This window comes from Pristis pectinata, chromosome 11 (assembly GCF_009764475.1).
Source record: "Pristis pectinata isolate sPriPec2 chromosome 11, sPriPec2.1.pri, whole genome shotgun sequence".
Classification (NCBI taxonomy): Eukaryota; Metazoa; Chordata; class Chondrichthyes; order Rhinopristiformes; family Pristidae; genus Pristis; species Pristis pectinata.
Window position 1 is genome coordinate 49012041 of NC_067415.1, and position 12460 is coordinate 49024500.

Consider the following 12460-nt stretch of genomic DNA (forward strand, 5'->3'; position numbering starts at 1 on the left):
AAAGCCAAATAAAATTACAACTATATCTTAAAGTAATTTCCCATAATTTAAGATTGACAGGAATCGTCACGTGCTGACACTGGAAGTTTCAATGGGAGCCTACAACAAAATGTTAGTGGATTCTTATCACTGTTATTCACACTCTAGGCACTCAAAGAGCATCACCAAGCTATGAACCAAGTAGCTTTGATGCATGTCCAGTTACCAGAGTTAAGGTTAGGATCCACACACATTATTTTATTTTATACGAATCCAGGCCAAAGTGTTATATTTAGATCAGATGTACCTAATCAACATGGTTTTGCAATTGACTTCAAATGTTGCTTACTCAACTAGCAACTTCACTATCTGTCCACACAATTTTTGATGTTCATTTGATTTACGCTATTAGAAAACTTCAGTCTTATTTCCTGTTTGCTTCAGAGGACAAAAAAGTGACTGTCCAGTTTGTTAACTTTTCGTGATGTTTCAGCAAAATCTAACCACATTTATGATTGATTGGAGGATGAGGAAAGCATTAATGGACTACGCCAAACTCCCTCACCCCCACAGCAAACACACACTTTAAACAGTTTCCTATGCATGGAGAGACCTATTCACTGTTAGAATAGGGGGTTACTAGAACAAACATGTTTTCTGCAAATTTCCCTGTTTGGCCCATCAAAAAAAACCACGTTAGAACTGGCATCTAACAAATGATTTCTGAACAGTGGATCCCCCCAGGTTCAAGATATTTCTCTAATGGAGCGCCCCAATGAAGCGAGGGGATCAGTGCACATTCCTTTTCACTCTTGACGTTCAGAGCGTGGACGTGCTTAATCCAAGGCTTTCACAATAGCCTACTCACCCCAAGTAAGTGGCAGCTATTTGGACGATTTACTAATGTAAATTAGTAACATCAGTCAGGAGCACAATCATTTAGTGCAAAAGCCATTACAACAGATACAAAGAGGCCAGATCAAAGAACAATCCTAATACAGTCTCCATCAATGTTCAGTTATTTTGTCTCCACAGCTACACCATTGCTGGATTGAAATAAAGTTGACATACTCCAACTTCTTATTTTGTTGGTCTAGAGGAATGTTCTCTGATCATTTTTGGGTTTAGCAGAATATGAAGAACACGTCATTCGTTAAGTGAAGAACTTCAAAATTTCATTAAGTGGTTTTGTAAAGGGAAAGATGACATTGTTCAAGATCATTGAACAGAAAGTTGTCCAGTAGTGAGACATTTGAAACAGGTGTTACTCCAAACCCCAAACTTCAGGCTGTCACATTGTTGAGCAAAAGGAATCAGCAGATGGTGAGTATCTATGCATCTTGACAGTAATCATAAACAACATACATCTCTGATCTTCAAGTGCAGTGGAAAAGGAGTTAATGTTTCCATGGTAACGAGATCTACTCTTCACAGTATGACTGACATAACACACAATTAAGTTGTGACAGAAAGTTACAGTCACTTATTTGTAACTAGAATCCTTCTGGGCTTTCAAGCATGTTTAATTAGGCGTTATATAGATATTACACAAGAAGATAGCGAGAAAATTGAGAAGGTTATCACAATAGATCAAAAAGTATTTTGACGAAATGGCAAGGATCTGCAAGTACTAAGTTGGTGAAGTAATTACAACATTGAATAACAGTAAAAGGGAACCTGTACTGGAAACAAATCAGAATAGGAGGTAATACCTTTGCAGGTAAAGCACACTAAAATAGATAATTAATTGCTGAAGATAGCATGTCTAGTCAGCCCAGATAAGAGACTCAGAGTGAGGGGAGAGCGAGAGAGAGAGCGAGAGAGCAGGGTAATAGAAATCTAATTTGAAAAAGAACAGCAATACAGTTTACCTGTCTCCATTGGAGGGTTTTGTTTCAAGTTTTGGCTTCTTCTTTGGAGCTTCATTTTGAATACTGGATGATGATGACTTATGGCTGTAAGCAATAAGAAACATTTAACACTTGACAACTTTTACATAATATCATGGTTGACTTTAATCCAAAAAGTGCAGGCAAAAGAAACAACTGACATGTTGATTCAATAAGCTACAATAAACCAAATTAAACAAAACTGAAATTTGCTGAAAAATTAGAATTAGTGGCAGGAGGCAATACTAAACATGGATTCTCACAGCACTGAAGAATGGACTCAGTAATTCCATTTTATAGTTTCATTCATAGAACAGCTGTAAATCTGCATTAGTTGTTAAACATGAAGTTAACAACTCAGATTCGAACTCAGAAAAATCATCTCACCTCTTGATACCCATCTAAAATTGACTGTGAATTAAGGTGATTCAAATCCAACTGGTATAAAAATGGATTCAAATCCTATGTCACTCTGTTCTGGGAAGAAAAAGTTATTTTATGCACCTATAGTTTAATAGAGGTTTTATAAGACCTCAAACTGCATGTTTGTAGGGTGGAGAAGGGCATATTGCGAGCTAGTACTGATCTTTCCCCATGATATCAGAGATGAAAAATAAGGGTAAGGTGAGCAGAAGAACTGATGCCTATGGATCAACACATTATGGATATTATTAACCTCAGCAAACAAGGAACAAAATTTTACTATAAATCAGTATGAAGCTATCAATCAAGATTTTGTATTTATTTATAGTCACTGGGTCAAACCATATCTTGATAACATCTAAACATCAATTTATTACATTAAAATATTAAGGATATTGTGTTTTTATTTTAGTGCACCTAATTAAGATTTAGATTTCATTGTTGTGTGCTTTTGCTTCTGCGCTTTACAAAAATAGGACTTTTTTTTAAAGTTGCTTTAACTAGAATAAGTAGTTGGAAGAGCATTCCATACTTCAGTCACTAAATGCCAGTACAAATCAGAAAATGACCATTTTGTCAGTGTCCACATTAAAGTTTTCCAAAGAAAAATACCATTTCCACATATATCAAAAGTAACAGAAAATACATTTCAGTCAAGAACTCATCAGTGTAGAGTGGATAAGCCGAGGGAGCAGTCAAGTTAACAAATTTCAGTCTGCATCAACCAACAACGTATTGATCTCCAAAATGTACTCACGATGTATTACAAGATATTGAACATAATAGTATAAACCTAATGCAAGTTGCACATATTGTAAAAAGTTAAATTGTATAGTTGTGCAACATTTTGACATTGATAATATTTCTTATTGGGGTTCATATTTAAAGGTTTGTGGTAATAAAAAGTGGGAGGTGTGAAATATTATATGTCAAGGCAAAAAGTTGAATTAGATGGACAGATTTTATAATCTAGACGCCAAGAGGACACCAAACAGAATAGCAGATGCTGAAGTGAATATTAATGCTCTGAAGTATGCCCAGTTTTCCATCCTTCTATTTAATGGTCAAAAAATTTGGTAAACTGCAAATTGAGTGCACTAAGCTTGTCACAAAGCTCAAGGTTAAGAGACTATAAATGAAATTAAAAACCTGCTTCCAAAGAGATTGAATGGGAAGAGTTTAATACATAAGTGGGGAGACTGTAATGGTGAACTGAGAGATTAAAAATACTAAGGAAGGAAAGAGCAAAAAAGGGTGCAGTTATAGAAATTGCTGATGGCACATGGGAAGGAGATAGCTATCCATGAGATTGGGAAAGTGAGACTTTTAATGAATAATGCAAAGCAACAAAAGACCAAGGAATAGAGTTGTTCCTCATTAAACCCTTCAAAAAAACAGGGGGGGGGGGGGGATGAGATGCAAGCAGTGGAATGGCATTGTTCTTACGAGAATTATGGAAGGGAGTGCCAGGTTCTGCCATCTACATTGGTGGAAGATGATTATAAAACATTTGAATTGGATGGCAAGTGGTCTTGGAGCAGTAGAACCTGACAAGTATTATGATGGTATGGAAGAATCAGGAGATACCAATTCTGGTACCAGTTGGACAATTTATCAATTAGGTGCTACCAAATGAAAATTACCTCAGTATCTTCTATAATACACTAGTTTAATTTCTCCCAGTGTTCTTGAATGAGAGAAAATATGAAATTGCTAGTATATTAAAACCAGAAGCATTTATTTGTCTGCCACAAATTCTAAGATATTGCTCTCCCTAAATCATGTTATGGACACCCTGAAAATATCAGCATACTGTTAGCTAACCAAAAGAGTATCATCACTGCAGAAAACATATTTCATTTTGATACAGCAATATGAATAATGTGCTCACAAGTTAAGAAACAGCAAAATGATCTGAAATCTGCCAAATCTGCCCCACTAAATTGAACTCCAGTTTGAATACCTACCCTATACAAGTATCTCTGTTGCCCTTGTTATTCTGCTTCATGCTTTGGAAATATGAAGAAGCTCCGTTCTATGGGCACTATGCTGCCCGTAACCTACTCTTCTTGTTCTTATTGTCATGGCTGCGCCCAAGCCGTCTATTACCAGCAGCTCTAAAGCATAAAACATTGAAACAAGGACCAACTCAGATATCAACAAATGTAGATATCTTCCTTTATAGTTCTGTGGAGATTAGAGAGCAATTCTGGATGTATATTTAGTCTATATGGATTGCAATTAATGTCTTAAGCCAAATATCTATGGTGCCGCTATACCATCTGCTGGAGGCTATTCACCCATTGAACTTGGTTTCACAGCAGCAGTAGTAAAAAAATACACATACAACCTGTTGCCACATATGTTAAGGCAGTAGTTAAGAACATCAGAGGTGAGCTCTCACAAAAAGAACTGAACTGCAACTAGTTCAGGCAGGTACTACTTTAAAAAGGAAATTAATAAAAAAATCTAAACCTATTAATCTCAGACTGAACAGAAGTCTTTCTTTAATCCATTAGCACATTCACCCACTTAGAAAAATAAAACACTGTTTGGTTCCAAAGCAATGTATTAAAACATCCAAATCACAGAGATTCCATTCGAACATTTCAATTTCATTCAAATGAAATGCGACCATATAGAAAGTAGTTGAAATTTTGATGTCATTTTGAATGTGCCAATAAATGTGCCCCTCCAATTCCTACAATGCACTATTTAAAGTATATTTAAACAGTATATATAAAATATAGAAATTTTATGAAGACTTGTTAAACACTAAACTCAAAATAGTGTACAAATAAGATTTGAAGTTCAGTAACTTATCAATAGAGCCAATTTAATTTAATATATTCCACACACAAAGCTCAATTTTTGCACTACTAACTTCAACTAATGATACCATATCATCTCTAACACCAAGATTATCTATTTATCACTCCAGAACATTGCAAATCTCAACCCCACCTCATTTTATCTGCCTTTGAAATATTCACTGGTCTATTCCAATCATTTCCTGGTTGGTATTCCATCTTCTATCCACCATAAACTGAAACTTCTCCAAAACTACTGCCCATTCCTTAACTCGCACCAAGGATGGTTCATCCAGCAGGTTTTCAAATCCCTACTGGATCTGCCCCATTCCACCCCTGTAACCTCTACAACACTTCAAACTCTCTGCACAATTCCACTTTTGTCCTCTTGTATATTGTGAATTATTCCACCACTGACAGCTATCCCTTCATTTGCCTAGACACTAATCTCAGAATTCTAACCCCAAATTTCTACCCTATTTTTTAAATACGCTACTTAAATGAACACCTTGACCAACGTTTTGCTTGTCTTAACATCTCCTTATACTGTTCAGAATTGTAGGATTAACATAAATGGGAACTTGATCATTGGTATGGACTCAGTGGGTCAAAGGGCCTGTTTCTATGCTGTATGACTCTGAGTATCAAATTTTATTGATTAATGTTATTATGCAGCATCCTATGATCTTTTACCATGTTCAAGGTACTGTACAAATGCAAGTTGTTTTTGTTTTAGCTGTTGCTTTGATCATGGTGAGGAACAAATTCTCTCAAGTTGGATAGAACAAAGCAGCTTCCTGAAGCACTATCCTAACAATCCATCTTAATTTCATTTCTTATAATGCCATCCATTACTACAAGAATGCACTATTTAATTTTGCCACTTAAATAAAGCTAAATTATGAATAAGTGCATGCAAAGGTGGAGCACTCACATGATTTCAATCAAGATCCTTATAGCTAGGAGACAAAAGACAATGTCATCCCAATTATCTGCTGGACAAACAGTGTAGCATTCTTAAAATGGAATTAAAGCTTTTTTGAAGTTTACTATGCTACCTGGTGTGCTATACTGCTTAAGTTAATATCAACTGATGGCAAAGGATAGATAATGACACAAAATAGTTCAAACATTCCAAATAGGAAGAAATATAAAATATAAACATGGAAAAAATGTGATAATAAGGGTATTTTGTTTTTAAATAGAAAGTTGAATAGTTACCTCATTTTCCATACTCCATGCTGCTGCTCTGGACTTAGGCTGCTGATTCTGAAAGATAAGGGGCAAGTCTTTGCTAATTTTTCCAGGAAATTCTTAATTAGAAAAGTCAAAGTAGAAATTCTGTTGACCAGATTGTCCTTTTACAAGAGCCTTTATCACCCTCTGTCAACTAGTACCATCACATATCATTCCATCTGTCCACTCTCCACCCTATCAAAGATCTCCCATTTGTACTCCGCAACTTAAAAGTTGTTTCATGTCTTAATTTTTCTCAGCTGTGATGAATGGTCATCCGCTTAAAATGTTAACTGTTACTCTCTTCACAGATGCTGCCAGGCTTGCTAGCAGTCCAAATTTTTATTCTACTTTTACATAATTTGGTTTTCATCAGACAGTTCAGCGTGCTAGATTGTGAAAGAAGCTGTTTTGGAGGGTAGATTCCACATGGAGCAGAAGAATAGCTTGTAGTATTGACACAATGCACACATCATTTAAAATTTTGGAGTCAGGTATATTTGCATACTATTAGTACATCATTTTCACTGCAACCTGGATGCCTATTATGGAGGGCAGGAGGGGAGATGGGGGTTATGAATAAGCAGCAATGGATTGAATAAAAAGAAAGAAACTAAAACCATGCAAATAGATTTCCCATCATCAGATTTGGACACCCAGAGGTAAATGTCTAAATGGCTCTGTTATCAGCAGATTCCCAAGACCGAATCAGAATTACTATCACTGGCTTATATGACATGGAGACACAAGTGACTGCAGTTGCTGTAGTCTGGAGCAAAAAACAAAACTGCTGGACTACAGATCCTGAGATTAATCGATCACAGACAAGGTACAGAGCTTTTAAACTTAAAATCTCCTTTCCAACAAGTTTCAAGTAACACAAATGTCAGGATCATAATGGTATCCTCTGCAATGAAGATAGCTAAGGGAACAGAGTGGCACATTTCTCTCACTTGCATGGATCCTAAATCAAACCAAATACAACATACAGAAATCAATCAAAATTGGTTTTCAGCCCAAATACAAGTATTTTCTTTAAACTTCTTATTGGAGGTATTTTGCTAAAATATTCCACCTAATATAGCAAACTATATCAATTTTTTATGTTTTATTACTTTTATATGAAATGGATTTTTTTGCATTTAAGTCAACATTACAATAGGCTGTTAAGTATGAATTCCAACACAAAATAAAACTTACATACATATTGCCTTTCAAGACACACAACAACTATTCTTTAAAAAATTATTTGTTTTTTTTTGGTTAGAACTATATGCCTTTCAACGTTCCATAAGATAGGGCCTTAAGATGATTAAGGCCCAGCTTAAGTAATAATTTTCAAGAAATTGCAGATTTTGCATTATTATAACATAGTAGAGCACGGAACAGACCCATCGGCCCACAATGTTGTGCCAATCTAATTAAATTAGTAAACAAAGTACCCAACTAAACTAATCCCTTCTGCCTAAATATCCATATCCTTACATTTCCCACACATTCATGTGCCTATCTAAGAGCCTCTTAAATACCCCTATCATATTTCCCTCCACGGTCACCCCAGGCTGCGCACTCCAGGCACCCACAACTCTGTTTAAAAAAAAAACTTGCCCTGCACATCTCTTTAGAACTTAACCCCCTTGCGCCTTAAATGCATCTCCTCTAGTATTACACATTTCAACCCTGGGGAAAAGATATGGGCTGTCTACTCTATCTATGCCTCTCAATCTTATAAACCTCTACCAGATCTCCCCTCAGCCTCCACCAGTCCAGAGACAGCAACACAAGTTTGTTCAACCTATCCTCATAGCACATGCCCTCTAATCCAGGCAGCATCTTGGTAAACCTCTTCTGAACCCTCTCCAAAGCCTTAACATCCTTCCTATAATGGAGCGACCAGAACTGAATGCAATACTCCAGATGTGGCCTAACTAAAGTTTTATAAAGCTGCAGCATAACTTCCTGACTCTTGAACTCAATGTCTCAACTAATGAAGGCAAGCATGCCATATGTCTTCTTTATCACCCTATCAACCTGTGTAGCCACCTTCAGGGAGCTAGGAACTTGGATCCCAAGATCCCTCAACTCATCAACACTATTAAGGGTCTTGCCATTAACCGTGTACTGTCTCTTTACATTTGATCTTCCAAGGTGCAACACTTCACATCTGGCTGGATTAAACTCCATCTGCCATTTCTCCACCCATATCCACATCTGATCTATATCTCGATGTATCCTTTGCCAGTCTTCTACACCATCCACAACACCACCAATCTTTGTATCTACAAACTTACTAACCCACCCATCTACATTTTCATCCAAGTCATTTATATACATTAGAAACAGCAGAAGTCCCAGTACGGATCCCTGTGGAACATCATTAACCACAGACCTCCAGCTAGAGTAAGTCCCATCGACCACTACCCTCTATGGTCTTCTATGGGCAAGCCAATTCATCGTGTTTTTTTTCCATCTAGGTTCCAGCATCTGCAGTCCTTCGTTTCTCTGGTCTTACCCTCTCCCTAGTTATCCTCTTGCTCTTGATGTATGTATAAAATGCCTTGGGATCCTCTTTAATCCTACGTGCCAAGGACTTTTCATGGCCCCTCCTGGCTTTCCTAATTCCCTTCTTGAGTTCTTTTCTGGCTTCTTTATAATCCTGAAAGGCTCTGTTTGATCCCAGCTTCCTAAGCTTTACATACATGTCATTTTTCATCTTGACTAAATTCACCACCTCTCTTGACATCCAAGGTTTCCTTACCCTGCCATCCTTGTCCTTCCTTCTTACTGGAACATACTTGTCCTGTACTCTGTGCAGTTGGTCTTTAAACACCCTCCACATGTCAGATGTGGACTTGCCAAAAAACAGCTGTTCCCAATTAACTCTCCCTAGATCTTTCTTCCATTTTTCATTATTCTCTTACAACATTAGAGGCCATATGGCCCATGAGTCCATGTTGGCTCTCAGAGCAATTCCAACAATCTGTGTCTCCTGCTGTCCAGGTGCGAAAGAGTGAAGTAGCAACACCTCCCCAAACCCACACCTTCCCTCCCAAACCTCTGGGCTGTCAGTGCCGCTCCATTCATTCTCTGGTCTTCACTGACGAAAGTTGACAGGCAGTAACTAGTTTTCCTGGAGTATAATACAACCCAATTTTAGCAGATGTAAAATACTTAAGATGATGGGGTAGAAATTGCAATGGAAGTTGAAGTTTTATGAGGGAGGGCCCTCAAATAGTCATGCCGTATCATTCTACAGTGCAGGCAAAGTACACTGTCAAACAGATATTGCATGGAAAAACTTAGAAAGACCTAAATGCAAATGGAGAACCCTGAAAGAAAATAAGGAAGTAACAACGTGGGCTGGCAGGAGCATTATGATGATTAATAGCACTCACTTGTGGCGACTACTACTGTGGTGATGTTTTGAGAGGTCTTTCTCGGGCAGTGAAGCTGAAGATGATGAGGAGTGTGAACCCAAGTTTTTTCTCTGTTCTTTTGTTTTCTGCAGAACACGCTTATAGGAAAGTGTACAGAGCCAACACAGCAATTTCCCATCAACCTTTATAAAACAAAACAAATTCAAACCTTGGCAAAATGTGGTGAGAAAATGGTTTATATGATATACATTTTGTCATTTTAGAAGTTGCAAGCTCTTGAATGTAGGCAAGTTCTCCGTAACTTCAAACCCATGTAGCAACATATATTTACTACAAACTTCCCTGTTTTTAAATAACATATTTGGCAATCAATCTGTTTCAGATGGATATGCAAACATTTTTCTAATTTTAACAGATGTTGTTACGTCTATTTTGTTTACACTAATCAATATTTACCCACCTTAATGAAATGTTGCCAATTTTTCAGAGAAAAAAAGTAGTAAAATTATCCTCAGGAATGAAGGAAAAACAGATGTTAGTAGTTATTCATGGATTTCAAGTCTCCATGTGTACGTATTGATCAAAGAAACCATCTATTATTCACTTTCAAATATTTATTCAATTTTTCAGTACCTGCTTACTTTTCCTCCAAAGTTATTTAGCATAGCCTTCAAACTTCAAGGCTAACACAATGGTACTAGAAGATAGGAATGTAAATGCCAAACTAAGACCGACAATATGATTCATAAATAGCCGGGGGTTCAAAATTGGAAATTAAAGTCAATCCAGTCTCAGGATTTAGTAAAATTAAGAATCATCATTTTAAAATAAATTACTGTGGTATAATGTCTTCCTGGATAAATGATACCCCAGAGCTTTTTAAACTTTTCCACTAATCTTCACATAAAGAGTTGAAACAATTAAGTAGAACTGGAAACAACTGTCAACGTTGGATAGAATAGAAGTGATCAAAAACTGCAAACCATTAGCTACAACAGGAGCATTTTATACTATGACAAATCCAGTTAAGATAATTTTATCCATAGGATAAAACTTAACCCATACAATAGTTACAAAAACGAACGTGAGATAGCATTAAGTCATTTCAGGTTTACCAAATACGTTGTGTACGCACATAAGTTGAACACTTGTGTTATCACCTAAATATCAATGGAACACTCAACTGAAGATGGAGCAGTTTAGTTATAGTAAATATTACTTGATATTTCACTCTTAATTTTCTATCAATGCACTTATCCTAAAATGCTGTTACACTTTTATTTAAATACTATATAAATAGTAGAAAAGTTACATAAAGATTACTTTTACAATGAGTATTAAATTCATGAAGTTATGCCATTTATGAATCAGAAGCAAAATATTGTATTTGGGAGGTATAGTACCAAAATGGTTATGTTTCTGGAGTAGCAGCTAGAGTTCAGGACGACTGATCTAAAGACAAGTTCCACTTGCCCCATCAGAATTGTGGGGAGCCGGGAAGGGAAATTTAAATTCAATTAATTAAATGAATTTGGAATTTTAAAACAAGAGCTTATCTCAGTAACCATGAGACTATCAGATTGTTGTAAAAGCCTATCTAGTTCACTAAAGTCCTTCAAGGAAGGAAATCTGCCATCCTTAACCAGTGGCCCATACAAGACTTAAGGCTCACCAACCTACTGGCCTCCTCAGTTTAAAGCAAATAGGACTGGAAAATAAATGCTGTCATTGCCAGTGACGTTAGCATCCTATGAACTACTACATAAATAAATCCTTGCAGTTTAAAAATGATTTTCACATTTGCAATTTAAAACAAAAAATTTCTAAATCAGATACTTCAAAGCTAAATGTACAAAAATAACTTTTGCTCACTTCCGTTACCTTTCGCCGACTCTCATCTTTTCGATCAAAGGCACACTGCTGTTTGCACTGCTCGCATGTCTGTGGAGGCCCATACTTCTTTTCTGAATTTGTACAACGCTGACACTTGGTGCCAATGAAGGCTGCTATGATGTTACAATATTGACAGGGTTTGGGCTGCAGGTATATAAAAAAGAATGACAGCTTAAACAAAAACACTGATAATTGAACAAAATCTTGTACTTCTTCAGAATTGTGAAGTTAATGATCCAGTTAAAGATTTTGTATTGGTTGTCTTGTAGCCATAGCATAAGAGATAAAGAAAGCAATCTCTGAATGTTCTATTATATCTATTTCACTCTGAAGTGTTTCTCAGATTCTTACTGAGATTCACAGAAAATGAACAGACTGTTTCTTCCTTATCAAAGGATTTTTTAATATATAATATTGCTTTGAATAAGCAGAAGTTAAATTATTTTGCAAAATAATTGTAACCAAGGAGAGCTAGTGTCTAATTATTTTCTAACAAATGAAAATGGTAAAATAACTTTGGAAATTGCTAACTGAATATATTTACATTCTAATTTAGGAAAGGTGAAAAAGAGGCATGCAAATGGCACAAGAAGTCAATTCAGCTCCCGCTGAGCTAATTAGGCACCATTTAAAGCTATATCCCTAATCAGTCCAGACTTAACATGTGTTATCTGGTATTGCCAAAACAAGTCTACAGCAGATGACATCTCCCTGGCCCTACACTCAGCTCTGGAGCATCTGGACAGTAAAGGCACCTACATGAGACTATTGTTTATTGACTACAGCTCTGCCTTCAATACAATAATCCCAAGCAAGCTTGTCACCAAACTCCGAGACCTAGGACTCAACACCT

At 36.5% G+C, this 12460-nt stretch overlaps 1 protein-coding gene across 5 annotated transcripts in view; it reads right to left on the minus strand.

Moving 5' to 3' along the window:
* The window catches only part of fam76b (family with sequence similarity 76 member B), a 40293-nt gene that overhangs the window by 12478 nt on the left and 15355 nt on the right, over nt 1-12460 (minus strand). For 3 of the 5 annotated variants that reach the window (XM_052026805.1, XM_052026804.1, XM_052026806.1), the window contains 4 exons: nt 11587-11751; nt 9733-9896; nt 6323-6370; nt 1851-1934 (listed from right to left, as the gene is read on the minus strand). In XM_052026805.1, coding sequence (XP_051882765.1) covers nt 1851-1934; nt 6323-6370; nt 9733-9896; nt 11587-11751 — 461 coding nt within the window. The remainder of the gene's footprint in view (nt 1-1850; nt 1935-6322; nt 6371-9732; nt 9897-11586; nt 11752-12460) is intronic. The other 2 variants (XM_052026807.1, XM_052026808.1) reach the window with 1 other exon arrangement.